The 14940-nt window shown below is 39.0% G+C and overlaps 1 protein-coding gene across 1 annotated transcript in view; it reads right to left on the bottom strand.

Annotated features, from left to right (window-relative positions):
- Positions 1 to 4524: 4524 nt before the first annotated feature.
- The window catches only part of TRPM6 (transient receptor potential cation channel, subfamily M, member 6), a 126504-nt gene continuing 116088 nt past the window's right edge, over positions 4525 to 14940 (bottom strand). The window contains exons 34-36 of the mRNA XM_008579473.1: positions 12219 to 12270; positions 7162 to 7268; positions 4525 to 4655 (exon numbers count right to left, since the gene is read on the bottom strand). Of these exons, the coding sequence (XP_008577695.1) occupies positions 4525 to 4655; positions 7162 to 7268; positions 12219 to 12270 (290 nt within the window). The remainder of the gene's footprint in view (positions 4656 to 7161; positions 7269 to 12218; positions 12271 to 14940) is intronic.

Here is a 14940-nt window from a genome sequence, read left to right as displayed (position 1 = left end):
AGAAGAAGCCAAAGTGCACACACAGGACATCAGTGAGGTTTCCTCCAAATCCCTCCAATGGAAGACAATTTTCATGTCCACATCTGGAACAGTCATTAGCAAGAGAGTTTCTACCATCATATTTGTGAGGACTTTATGACTAATTTAGGTTCACGATCAAAAAATTCACTAGGAGAAAATGAGAATTCTAAAGGAATTTAGTTGCTGAAAGAACATGCTGGTAAATTATACACCAGAATTTTCTTATTACTAAACAAGCCTATCTATTGTGACAAAATTTAAATCACTGTTAATTAATTTAAAAAATGTTAAAACACCAGGATGCTGGTAAATTATACACCAGAATTTTCTTATTACTAAACAACCCTATCTATTGTGACAAAATTTAAATCACTGTTAATTAATTTAAAAAATGTTAAAACACCAGATTTTACAAGCATCTAAACCTATTCTCTTTTCATCCCCAAAAATATCATCAGTTATGGCACGAGCTTTGGGCTTTACTTCTTCTCTTGGGAGGCTTTCTTCAGGGAGAGGATGGCAAAAAAAAAATTAGCTGGGTAAACCTAAATCCATCAAAAAGCAAAATAAATAGGAGATACTGTGAAATGGTAAATTTCCTGATTTTGAACTATTTAATTAAGACTTAAAACAAACAAAAAAAAAGGAGCAGTGAGCTTTTTCCCCTTGGAAAAGGAGAAATAGCAGAAATCACTTCTGTGTTTATACTGAAATAGGTCCACTGAGCATCCTCTGTAAACATTAAATAATGATCACATAATATCAAAAATGAAAAGCCCTTATTATTTATTGAACCAGATCCCATGCTCACAAGCAGCCTTTTAAACAAGACTCTCCAAGGACTTTATAAATGCTCTCTTACTATCATTCACCTTCATTTGACAAGGTAAGTCCCTTCATCTCCATTTCAGAGTTAGGGGTTAACAGAAAGGTTAAACAAATTATATAATGTTATATTAAAAGTCTGCAAACGATAGAGACCGAGGTTTGATAACCCTTAAGTACTAAAAGTCTTTCTTTGAAAAATTAAGCAACTTATCTAATTATTTTTAGGAGGGCATTTCACAGAAATACAATATATTATCTGTACATCATAGTCTAGAGAGAAAAGTCACAAAATAATAACTGTGCTAAATAAAAAATCAGTGTGGTTTCCAGAATCCTTTCTATTCTGTATACCCACCCATGTGGCTGGAGATTTGAAATGCTATTTAAGTCTCATTTTCTGTCGGAAGCTAACCTCTGTGGAATAAAATGCTGTTAAGGGGGAAAAATCTTTTCTGTCATTTGACTTTAACTTATGATAAATTAGCTTCAACTAGTTTCTTAGAAAATTGCCCAAGAAATGACTACAGAAAATTAAATACCAAGACTTCAAAGAGGCAAACACACAGCCTTCAAATTCCGACCTCAGAGAATAATCCTCCCTTTCTCATGCTTTGGAGAGATGTGAGTAAAGAAACCATCCGAGGACATGGTAATGAACCATCTTTCAAATGACTTTTCTATCAATCTTCTTTTCAAAGGATAATAAAGTGATGATTATTTCTAGGAGGTTTCTGGGAAGTTGTCATCTCATTTCAATAGTCACCAGTAAAGGACTGCACTCTGGCGTTATCACCAGTGGTGATAAGGGCACAAACTGGTTGAGAATTCAATAGACAAGGTGTAGGTTGTGAAAAGCTATTTCCTAGAAAAATTAAAACAGAGAGACATCAAAAGAATTGTGTTGGGTCTTAAGAAATTGGTAATCATTTCCTTCTAGATTAAAAATTCACATCTGACTTATTACCTAGTGAATGAAATCCACTATCATTTGAAGCGGATTTTTGATTATTTCTCATTATTTTTTATTATTTCTTTCAACAAATATTGTTGAAAGCACATTATGTGCCATGCTTTGTGCTAGATGTTGATGACCGATTGAGAAAGACAAGAAGACATAATAAGGGCATCTGTGTCATGACTTCTAGAACCAGAGTCTCATCTAAAGCAACAGTAACAAACATAACAACCAACACCAAAAAAAATTTTTTTAAGCATTGACTAAATGGTTGTTGGGAAGTCTTAGTCACACAGTGCTTGTTTTGCAAAACCACAGAAAATAACAACAGGGCATGAAATACCCAAAACTATATCTGACTTCATTCCCCAGATCTTTAAGAAGAAGCTTTAAAGATAGTAAGGGGCAGAAATCACTGCAGGAACACACAGCCTCATGGAAAGAAACTCCTGCGCACTGGATGTCTTCAGGAGAGGACTCCCTGGAACCTGGCTGCTTCTCTGGCCCCCAGATTCAGATCCCATCTGTGATATGCGCTTTGTGCTCAGACAAGAACCTCAGAGGTTCCTAAAACCAACCCTCACTGTGTCGTCTTATTTGCCCTAATTCTCTTATCCCTGTCTGAACCTACTGCCCACTGGAAGATAGGGTATAGGACACATGTCTAGATTGAACATTTGTCCAGAAGTCAAATTTTTTTCAGCATTGACTAGAAATCCAAACTTGGAACAAAACAAACAAAAAGAAACATAAGATATAAAGCCTTCAGAGAGCATAGAAATGCATTCTCATCACTAAGGCAGTACAGAGAAGGCACTTCATAAAGTATCTGTTGAATAAAATTAAACGAATGAATACTCCCTTTTGTGGTCATGAATCACTCAAAGTCAAGACTGTCACATTGGTATTAGTGTGCAAACAATCCCACCATGGCCTTTCCCAGCAATCATCTTTGAAAAATGTTATTCTGTTGATTTTTCTTGAAACAAAATAAAACGAAAAGCACATCACAGAAATTTGAAATCAAAATGTATTTGCTTTCAAGTTCCATTCTAGTAACAAATATTTGACCAATAAGTTGATGCCTTAGTTCAGCTCTTGACAAGCAAACTCTGCCTCTTTCAGTTGAACATAGCACTGAAGTAAATACCAATAGATCCCCTATTGATTCATAGAATAGGATAAAGCCAGTAAGCTCCCCCCCAAAGTATTAATGTTTTCTCCTCATTGCCAATCAAGAAATCACCCAAATTTCCCACCTCCCACCACCCCCAAGTCCAAAGTAAAGGGGGTATAAATTAGCCCTTACACTACTCAAACTCACAAGTATCAGACACATCATTAGCAAACTAAATCCTCAGCTTCCCACCCCCTGTGCAACATTTCCCTTGAAGTATGACCTAAGAATGAAGGAGTGCAAGATTTAAAAAGCAGGCTCAGAAGCAAGTCAGCTAATGTAAGGAATAAAGATAAAGATAAGCTGAAATTTTTCAAACCCAGGAGATTTGCTGCTGGTAGATTGGAACACTTTATAATAAGAAAGGAGATGCAGGGGTAGAGGGGGGAGGATTCCCAGCCTTCCGTTTCTCCTTATATGAAAAGCTCGTGCTTGTTCTGAGGTAGGGCAACCGGGCCCAGCGTGCATGAAGGACGACTGACCCCCCAAAGATGCCACACAGTGCAGCTTCCAGGCAACCTCCACTTCAAGCCTCTGAAACTGATGTTCTTAGGCATTACTTGTAAATATACACACACTCTTTGGGCCACCAGAACTCTGCAGTGGGAGGAAACAAACAGCAGTGAAGCACGTTTTCCATCTGAAACCACATCTTTCCCCATACACCTGACATGGAGTAATTTAACCTGTAATATCTTATCCCTAGCTTTGGAAAAGGGAGTGGTATTTTAGAAGTTTACTTAGTCAACTCTCTAACAAACTGTACCCTGAGCTTAAAGAAAGGGAAACCCTTTCTTAATAATTTCCAGTTTTACATATTCTTGGTCTCTTGTTTTGAAAAAAAAAAAAAGATGTGAAGGCATTTGTTTTAGATTTCCTTTTTCCTTTCTTTCAGAGAAACCTGAAATGCCCAGGCATCACATGATTCACTGACAATACCTCAAACCCTTCTAGATTTCACCAGGATACCAACGTTTTACTGGTTAGTTTGTGCTCCAGTCTGGGCAAACATACCCTCATTCTACTGTTTTGCTTGGTTCTTGCTATTCAAAACCCTGTGCTGCTGGAAAGGAGAGTGGAGGAAGTCAAATAACTTTCGTATATACATATATATACATAAATACAATCTGTGGGTGAGGTGATGAGTAGCGGTGGGGGGCAGAGTCTGTACACATAGTGAGAAAATAAATTACACGCATCCTCCTGGTTCTTTAGTGCACAGCATTCTGCTCCAAGTGTTCAAGCAACCAGCAACAGCAATGAGGTATAAAGGAACCGTATTCCCAGCTGACTCGTCCAAGGGTCTTCCTTTGGAGCTTGAGGATGCAGAGTTCTGCACAGAGGTCAGTACCTAGGAGGAACCATTCATCAGATGCTAGAGAGGCCTTTGGGCAGGGGGAGACATGAGGCTCAGAAAGCATGGCCCAGAGACACTCAGGGTAAAGCCAGGAGGCTCTGCCGTCATCAGTGTTTGGTCAGTCCATCTACATCACCTTGGAGTTGGTGGCAGGAAGGGCCAGGCTTCTTCAGGCTCCACCCCTTTTCACAGTCGGGTATGATCTGGGGAATTTCTACCCCCTTCCCCGGCTGGAGGTGCCTCGGCTGGTTCTATTTTGACCTCAAGTCCAAAGGTGGAATTTATCCTTGCCGGAGAGTAGTCATTTCTTTTTAAATCTGCAAGGAAGACAATGAAGACGGTTGTGGGGGATCCCCAAGAACATACCATTTATGCAGACAGACTGGACTTCAGGCTTTGCCAAGCATTCAGAGAGGTCGCTGCTTCCTCAGGCTGTGAACATATGGAAGGAACTCAAACTCTGGACCACACCCAAACTAAGCCCCTGCCGCACCCCGTCGCCCATGTGCGACTCTGACAAGCCTGTGCTGTTTTAGGCACAGTTCACTGCAGCAAGCAGGGGAGGAAAGATTTGGTTGCTTCATCGATATGCAGTGTCCTGTAAGGCATGACCTGGCCAGGCTTAAGTGACGTCAAACTGGAAACAGGGCGTGTTCACCTTTGAATGATTGGCAGGGTCAGGGAGGTCAGCCAAAATGGTGGGCTCCAGATTTCAGTGATCGGTTTCCTGCAACAAAAGCTGTCCCTCAGGTTTGGTACCGGCTATAACGATCAGATCACAGGCCAGTTATCAGATCCTATGTTTCCTAAGGCCTGCTTCTTCCATTCAAAAAAGGAGATTTAACAAAAATATTAATAGGGGTAACATTTGGGAGAAGAGTAGGGAGGACAGTTGGCTTTAAAAGGTGATGTACCTCTTTGCATTCTACTGATTAAATTTGCCACCATAAACATGTATTTCTTGTACTGTTTTTTAACGTTAAATGGGGATTATCCGGACGTAAAATACATATTATATTTTAATAATAACTAACATTTATTGGACATATGCATATATTACTTAATTCGATCCTCAAATCAACTTTATGAGACAGGTGCTATTATCCCGTTTGCGGATGAGGAAACCCAAGCCCAAGATCATATAGCTAGTAAAAAGCAGAATTGGGATGTGAGCTCCACCTGTCTGGCTCTAGATCCCATACCCTTTATAGTGTTCTAAACTGCCTCTCATTAAAAAATAAAAAATAAAACACAATCAAACAAAAAAGAAAAATCACCTCTAATCCTGCTTTCCAGACTAAACTTTTTTTATTCAGAATACCAAAGCTCTCAGTAAATGAGGCTATTTCTTATTTCCACTTAAATATTAGTTTAAAACTAACTAGGGTTTTGAAAGGAAACATGAATTAGGACTAGAGGTAGAGGAATTAATGAATTACTCAATCAAAACCCACCAGTGTACTGGAAAAAAATTATCTCAATCATCCAGAACAGCTAATGGGGCTCAAGTTCAAGAAACAGTGAGTTATGTCTCAAGCCTCCCTGTCTCCTGGCTGATCAGATCTAGTCCCATTGCCCTCAAGAACCAAGGCTGCCCTGTCCAGGGTACAGTGAATCAGACTGAGGGGGAGGCCAGTACCTGAGGACCTGAAATTAATGATCCAGACTCCAGCCTGCAATCATGGGATGACCTGGAGATTTGTCAGCTCCCTTACCTGGGGCCCCTGACATCCCTCAGCCCAGCCCCAACCCCTTCCTGGGCTCCTTCTGACCAGAGAAGAGACCAGGACTGGTGTGTAATTTGTGAGAGCAAGTCCTGGGTGCTTGTGACACTTAGGGCCCTCTCCTCTCTGACTGCCCCATTAATCTCCCCACCCCACATACCCACCACCACCATCACCCCTGGTGGACACACTGCGTTCCCACTGGAACCGGAGGTCTGCTCCAATGCCCAATATTTTGCTATGTCTTTGCCCACAAGAGCTCCTTTTATCTTGAACTCCAGCAAGATTAAAAACTGCCCTTTTTTGTTATAAATTTATACCTGCTCCATCCCAATTTACAGTGGAGGATGTTCTTTAACTGATTTCCACTTCAGGGTATGGTAATTTATGATACAGCAGGAAGGACTATACTCAGCCTAAAATACATACAATTCCACTGTAAGGACAAGTTTGGTGTGACCTAAGGAAAATAGTGAGCCAGCTGAGGCAGGCATCAAGCATCCCTTCTGAGACAAAAGAAAAGAACGGAGCTAAGCTGGGACCACCAATTTGGAGGACACAGACCTCCAGCTGCTTGCTTGTTTTCTGTGGTGACTATATTGGTTTCAGGGAAAGTGTGCCATATCGAATCAGATTTTCAAAAAATATTGCAATGTGTGTTTTAAGTGGCAGGTTTAATTGACAATGTTGTTGCCCTCCATACACCACCCTCCCAAGTGCCCAATGTGTAAATTAGATAGGATAGAATGCTGTGGGCACTACAGTGCAGCCGTCCACTGGGAGCAGGCAGCACCCAAAAAGGAGGGGCAGAGACCTGCCTCGGTCTGATTTCACCCCATTTAAGTTAGCGGAACTTTTCCCTTAGAGTAACTGTGACAAGTATTGGGCCCCATGTTGTTTTATCACATTTTGGCAGAACCTAAAGTAAATCCCTGTCCTTTTAATCCCTTTAGAGACTTGAAAATTTTTGCAGTCAGAAAGTCAGGTTCTGCGAATGACTGCAAACGAGATAAAAATGTGATTAAGATTTTCTACTCTATGAGTAGATTCATTCTATGAGAGATTTACTTAGAGAAAAATAGAATTGTTTGTAGCATACCCAGGAGTTTGAGCTTCCGGCAGCAGGAGTTGCAACGATGTTTTGCAATGAAGTTTCTAATTGCATCTTCCCCTAAATTGGCTGGTCCAAACACCATTCCTCTTGATCTAGAGGAAATATCAGAATATCAATTAGATCACAGCTAAGAAAAAGGAGCTCAACTAGGATTCTCTGAGATACCGAACAGTATCCCATAGTAACCCAGTAAACTTGAAGGAGCCAACAAAGAACAGAGCACTTTGGGGAAGCAACAATGTTAGGTTTGCAAATTTAAAATTCAAATGCACTTACATCTTTGTGCCCAACTCCAAGACCTACTGTGAAACTCATTTCAACGCTAATCTGATAGAAGAGTGAATTTTCTATGTACCACATTAAAACAAAATACAGCAAAACCCTTTTCAATGCATATGGGGTGAGAGAATGACATTCATTACCAAATGTTCTACTAGACTATCCGAAAGGTAAGGTATAAAATAAAATAAATTTGCTATTAGAACACACCTTCTAAAAAGATGCATATACCAGGGGTCTTCAAAAGGCTCATGAAAAATTGGTGTTATCTTTTAATTCAATTTTTTCAGGAACTTTTTGATGTATCCTCGTAACATTGTTTCAAACCCAAATGCATTCCTTAAAATAACTGTCCTCAAAAGCAAATACCCAACTAAACCCTATATCCAGTACTTGTGGCTTTTTCAAAAGCTACTTCCTACCCAGCAAACTGCTATAGCTGGGCCCTTTGTGGAAAGACACATTAAACAATGTGTTGGGGGAAGTAAACTACATATGCTCAATGGAAGTGACAAAATTACAAATAGAATCAGTGTATATCAGGCACATTTTGAATACTCTATAATTATAATAGATCCTTAGCAGATTACAGGATCAATGTTCATCCATTATCATATCACATACAACCATTATTCCTCAGATCTTGACACTTCGCACACCACAGAACAGAGCACACCAGAAACACTTCCAAAGAAACTTCATGAAAGCTAATATTTTATTTTAATGACATGCAGAGTGGAAACAGCACATTTGAAAATCTGAACTCAATTACTGCTCTTAAATACCACGTCTTAAGAAAAAAGAAAAGCCAACGATCACAAAAGGAAACAATAAACTTTGCTTCTAAGGAATGCGGTTTTTCAAAAGGGACATGGTGTAAAAATGGACTTTTTTCCATCCGAGTATTGAAACATTTATCTCAATTTCCACTTCCTTTTGGCAGAATAACAGTAGCTGCTCTGAAGATGTGCCAAGCGCAGAATGGGACTGATGTCAGTTTGATCTCAGATCGCCTCTCCGCTCTGCAGCGAGTAGGTGGAGGAAATCTCTTGGGAAGACACAGTGAACAGACGCCCAGGATTAACTTTCCCGGTCACTCAATCGCTCTTACAAAGTACAGCTCTGGTGGTATTTACCCCGCTGCAGAAGCTGCCTCTCGTTAACTATTCCTCTCTCTTGGTCCATCTGGTAAGGAACTTCAATAAGAGGAAACTGAAGGTGGCAAAAAAGTACTACGGAATCACTCAGTATTTAGACAAGAACTCTGTGATGCTGATTAAGTGAAAAGTAAGGGTGCTATTTGAGTCATTTAAATTGAAGAATTCTTTTGTATGGTCTCTCCAGCATCACTAATTTGCATTCCGTACCTGACATTTCTTTCCTCCCAGTAAAGCATCCCAACTTAGAGATGTAACATTGACTCTCAGATGAAAGCTGTACCTTAAATCATTTCTCCCTGTGAGCTTTGTGAAAGTGAAGACAAAAGAATCAAAATCACTATGACATGTATGTGTCAGGGATTCAACCATTCCCTGTGCAGGGGAGAGTGAAGGCGGGTTGTGGGGACGTTCACTTGCATCTATGCCCTACAGCGTGCCTGGAGCCTTGCAGTCTCAGACAAGCAAGTTTTTTAAAAAACACAACTAGCCGTTTTCTGGATTTTTCACAGCACAGGAAAAGCAGGTGGTAGCTTGGTTCCACATGCAAGGAAATGCTAATTAGTGCCATCTATACATAGATTTAGTAAAGAACATCTCATCATTTCATACTTGTCAAATGCCCAAAACTATTAAGGCAGTAACTTAAAAAGATAGATTCACGAACTACCCATAACTGAGGCGGAAGTTTGGGGAAAGTCAAGGATGATAGGCATTAGAAACGATATTAGAATTGGTACCACAAAAATATCTTCTCTTTTGGTAGAGGATTATTCCCTTTGACTGATCCCTTCTCCTCGTATGCAAGTTGCAATCTTCACTGAGCTCAGTTTTCTCATTTGTGAACTGGGATTGAAAATGCTTACTTTCAAGATTGTTGCTAAGGCTAAAGTAAATAACATGTAAAAGCACTTACTTAAATCGATACTCCTCAAACTTTAATTTACACCAAATCACCTGAGGATCTTGTGAAAATTCAAATTCTTGTTCAATAGGTCTAGGGAGGACTGGCTGGTTAGCTCAGTTGGTTAGAGTGTGGTGCTGATAACACCAAGGTCGAGGGTTTGATCCCTGTGCCAGACAGCTGCCCCCAAAACTAAATTAAATGAATGAATGAATGAATGAATAAATAGGTCTAGGGAGAGCCCTGAGATTCTGCATTTCTAACAATCTCCCAGATGCTGCTGATGTTGGTCCATGGCCGATGCTTTGTATCACAAGGGCTTTACACGCAGAGGCACTCAAAAACGTGAGCCTCACTGAACTAATTACACGTAATTCCCCAATTCCCACCGTTGTGAGAAAAATAGGACTTCTTGGTATCTTCACCATGAAGTCCAACTGCACCCAAAATTTGGTGACCCCACAAAAGCAGGCAGGCCATAGCAATGCCATCCTATCAGTTTCCAGAGTTTCTATTCTCAAGTCACAAAAAATACAGTTGCCATAAGAGAGTTTCTCAACCCCGGTTGTCCATAGAATTACATGGGAAACTTTTTAAAAATACAGATATCAGGGCCTTATCTTCAGAAAGTCTAATTTGATACCAACCCTCGGCAATTTCTGTATTTTTTAAGTTTCCCAGGTGACCTTAACAGAAATTGAGGCTCACTAGCCTACAGAATACAATTAAAAATACTCAGCTGTCAAGTGGGATAATATTATCTTAGAATTCTAAAAGATGGGATATTCAGGTCATATTAAATGACATTTGCCAAGGTCAAAATTTAATAAATAATAAATATGATATTAAATTTAATAAATTTAAAAATGTTCTAATTTAATAAATGATAGAGATGAAACAATAAATTTAATAAATGATATATATACTTAAGCTTGCTTCATTATATATGAAAAAAATTTTCACTGCTAAATTATAAAGAAAGAACTTACAGTAGAAGGTTCCTACTACAAACCCTTGCACACACAGGGCTGCTGAAGAATTCATATCCTTAACTAAAAACACTTTAGCAGAGTAAAGAAAAATAATAAAGTCTTTACGTGTACCCTAAGGGACTCCATAGTCAAATAAATATCATAGAAATTAGATGCATGTGAGCCATATAGATCACCTTTATCTTCTCTGGTTTACCTAGTCCAATTAAATATCTAATAGGCTCTTAGAAGATAGACCTCTCTGCATAGATGCCTATATATGAGACCATATTTAGGTTAAATCGTTCAGTAAAAGAACAAAGCATTAAGGCAGTGAGTATTTATGACATGAGTTCTGGGAAAGAAAAAGTAAAAACTTCAGATTTTCCTGCATCGGGGTTGCCTGCTTATATATATAGTTTTATATACATTTTCTACCACCCAGGGGTCAAGAATAGACACTTAGGACAACTAAGAAGTAAAAATGTTGTATGCTAGCAGTTGTCCAAGTACTGCATCGGGGTTGCCTGCTTATATATATAGTTTTATATACATTTTCTACCACCCAGGGGCCAAGAATAGACACTTAGGACAACTAAGAAGTAAAAATGTTGTATGCTAGCAGTTGTCCAAGTGTGATATGTGGACAAGCAGCATCAGAATCACTTGGGAACTTGTTAGAAATGCATATTACTTGGTCCCACCCCAAACTTTCTAAATCAGAAACTCTGGTGGTGGGGCCCAGAAATCTGTGTTTTAACAAGCTCTCCTGGTGATCACGATGCAGGCTCATAGCTGAGAACCGCTGCCGTCTGCCACATTGATCGGACCTTAATGAGTATCATTACTTCTTTCTACCCCACCATTAACAGAAGACGACAGCCTCAGATCCTCTTCTGTCAAGTCTTCCCGGAAGCCTGCTGATGGGATGAAATGCCCGTGGATATTCACAGGACATCACTCAACCCTCTATGCAATTCAAACTTTAGCTCAGAATTAAGTCAGACAATCTGATGCTTCGTGTTTAAGCCCCATTGTTTTGGTCTCTCATAGACTTGCCGTTATTGAAGAGCACACTTTATGCTCTCGGCTTTTGTTTTATAAGCATGGGACGGAAAACGTTGTGCATGACAAAATGCAATGACTCCGTTGTGCGGACAACAAAGGAAACTGTGCTTCTCTGATGACATTAATTGTTTTCCAGTCAAAGAGAGCAGAGGCTAAACTCACCCATATTTCTCCTGTGTTTGGGGCCACTGAAAATCTCAGAGTCCAATCAGCAACCAAATTCTGGCAATTGCATTGGTCCTTATAATTTCCATTTATGTGTACTAACCTAACTCCATATTTAATCTCATTTTATTTTCATATTTTCTTTTTACCCCCATTTTCTCCTTTTTTTTTTTTTTGTCCTTTTTGAGACCAGCCACACTGCACTCAGCCAGTGAGCGCACCGGCCATCCCTGTATAGGATCCAAACCCGTGGAGGAGCGCTACTGCGTTCCCAGCGCTGCACTCTCCTGAGTGCGCCACGGGCTCGGCCCATTACCCTCATTTTCTAATCTATGCTTTTTCGTTTTTAATATTATTGTTTGGGATCTATATACATAAGATGCCTCACACTCTTACTTGGATCTAAGCAAAAAAGATATATGTTTATAAATTATTTTTAAAACCATGTACAATGTGTTAAATGCAATTTTCTAAATGATAACACATAAATTAACTTACTGTTTGTCTTCAGGTTTTATAACAGATGGATCTGTCAAGTTTTCTCCAACACCTCGAAAGAAGAAACAAAATTCATTTAGCAAATGGGGATTTCATTTTCTTAGAAATTCAAGAATAATTGAATTCTAATCTCTTTTTTTAAAACTTATTCACTCTGTAGTAAGCAGGATGTGAATTAAATGGCCCATAAAAATTGTCCAGGAGTGTTTGAAAATTCTAGTTAACACACTGTCTCCTACAACCCGCTCTTATAATAAATTTCTAGGCCACAAATGAATGTGTTAGTGGGTGTGTTCGCAGTTACTGATAGTGGCATCTGTCTCTCATTTATTGCTTGTATATACTAGACATTCTGATTTTATAATTTCTAATTCTCAACAATCATAAAAGAAAAAATATTATCCTCATATCCTCAGTTTACATTTTATCCTCGTTTACATCAATGAGTACATTGATGTTCAAAGAGATTAGGTAATTTGTCAGGGGTTGCACAGTCCATAAGTGGTCATAACAGGGTTTAACCTGAGCCAAGGCTTCTGTTTACCCCACTAGTCCAAGGTCTCCTTAGGTGGACTCCATCAGAGCTCAGCAAGGTGCAAAGTTTTGCAGGTACAACCTCTGCTCCGTCAAAGAGATGCATCAAATGCTCTCTATATAGCATTTATCAACAGTAGAATAAAAACGACACCAAATTCTTGATCTGGATGCTGGTTACACCTGTGTGCTCAGTTGTGAAAATTCTTTGAGATGTATGCTTATGCTATGTGTACTTTTCTGAATGTTAGTCTTCAATAAAATTTACTTTTTAAAAGATGACAACAAAGCCTAAAAGGATAATATAGGTGCAATTTAAAGCTAAAATGTATCAAAACAGGGATCAATACCCAGAGTGAATCTCTGTTTTGAAGCGCAAGTGGTGAGGAGTTTGATTTCCAATGTAGGTAACAACATGTCAAACAAGCCAGTTAGACAGGTAAAGGGACCATTTGGGCACAACCCCAGTGATTTCTGAGCTCATTCCCTAATCGGCCCTGGTTCTCTTTGCTTGAAAGAACTAACCTTGTGGGACGATTCTTTTAAAATTATCTGAAATTTATAACACCGTTATATATTTCTACTTGTTGGGAAAAAACGTTTCCTAACCACTATATTTTTCAAAAAATATTTTTACTATGTTCTATATATTTTACAATATGCCAAACCTTTCATAAGAAAAATGTAATCCTTAGAGACTTTTCCCCTAAGAAACTGACTTCCTGAGGAAAATAACCTAGAGTAACCTAGAGCTTGAAGTAGAAGTCTTCGACCTGTTCTGTATCACGAACCTCTTCGTCAGCCTGGAGAAGCTAAAGAACCCCTTCTCAGAATGTTTTAAAATGAAGATTTAAAGACAGAGCATTATAAAGGGAACCAACGATATTAAAATATAGTTATCGAAATATTTTTAAATTGTTGTATTGCAATATATGTGCTTCTTTATTAACGCATTAAATAACGTGATCCAGCACAGATCTATTAACTACTATAACATCCAACAAGTGATAAACATAAACAGTATTTTGAGGTACCTGCCAGCATTGTAAAGTGCTGTATTAATATCTGTAATTTTTACTGCAAACAGTCACAGGTACTGCTAATACCACTGTGTTTTGTAGTCTCCATCATAATTGCAGGATATGATGAATTTCAGTTACAGGTTAGTGAAAATAAAGGTGCAATTTATTTTCTCATCAAAGTTCACAGACCCTCTGAATTCTATCCAGGGGCCCTTTACAAACCTTTGGCTTGGAATCTCTTTGTACACCAATTAGAACAGGAAAAGGGAAATTAAGGCTGAGACACAAGCATAGGGGAAGTGTACAAAATGTACTTTGTCGGTCCTTATTTTTTTAAAGAAAATGTCATAAAAAGAGGCTGGGCTGTTTTTATACTTTCCTCATTACATGTATATGAAGGACTGGCCTAGAGAGACCGTGCTTTTCTAACAATGGAGTAAAGAAATAGAATAGACAGAAAGATATCCCAAGTACCGTCAACAGAGAAACTAAAGGCTATAAACGCTTTGTCTGTTGAAGTGCAGACCTAACTGAAGTTCACAGCAATGATGAAAGCTTTACCCTCCACCCTTCACAAACCTTTGGCTTGGAATCTCTTTGTACACCAATTAGAACAGGAAAAGGGAAATTAAGGCTGAGACACAAGCATAGGGGAAGTGTACAAAATGTGCTTTGTCAGTCCTTATTTTTTTAAAGAAAAAGTCATAAAAAGAGGCTGGGCTGTTTTTATACTTTCCTCATTACATGTATATGAAGGACTGGCCTAGAGAGACCCTGCTTTTCTAACAATGGAGTAAAGAAATAGAATAGACAGAAAGATATCCCAAGTACCGTCAACAGAGAAACTAAAGGCTACAAACCCTTTGTCTGTTGAAGTGCAGACCTAACTGAAGTTCACAGCAATGATGAAAGCTTTACCCTCCTGTCTGAGGAAACCAGAAGTTTAAGCTAAGAATATGCACAGTACCTAAAGAGATAAGTAATATCAATTGGGGAAAAGGAAGTTTTATAGGAAAAAAAAAATAGTCTGTCAAAAACACTTCAGCTCCAATAGTCTGTCAAAATCACTTCAGCTCCTGTTTTCTTTAAATCTTACTGCTCGTTACGGAGGCAGAAGTCAAAGGACCTGGGTTCCACTCACGGCTCCATCACTTTCCAGTTGTGCG

Source organism: Galeopterus variegatus, unplaced genomic scaffold, assembly GCF_000696425.1.
Source record: "Galeopterus variegatus unplaced genomic scaffold, G_variegatus-3.0.2 Scaffold1891, whole genome shotgun sequence".
Classification (NCBI taxonomy): domain Eukaryota; kingdom Metazoa; phylum Chordata; class Mammalia; order Dermoptera; family Cynocephalidae; genus Galeopterus; species Galeopterus variegatus.
The sequence above is the reverse complement of the archived record's forward strand: the minus strand, read 5'-3'. Positions and strand labels throughout refer to the sequence as shown.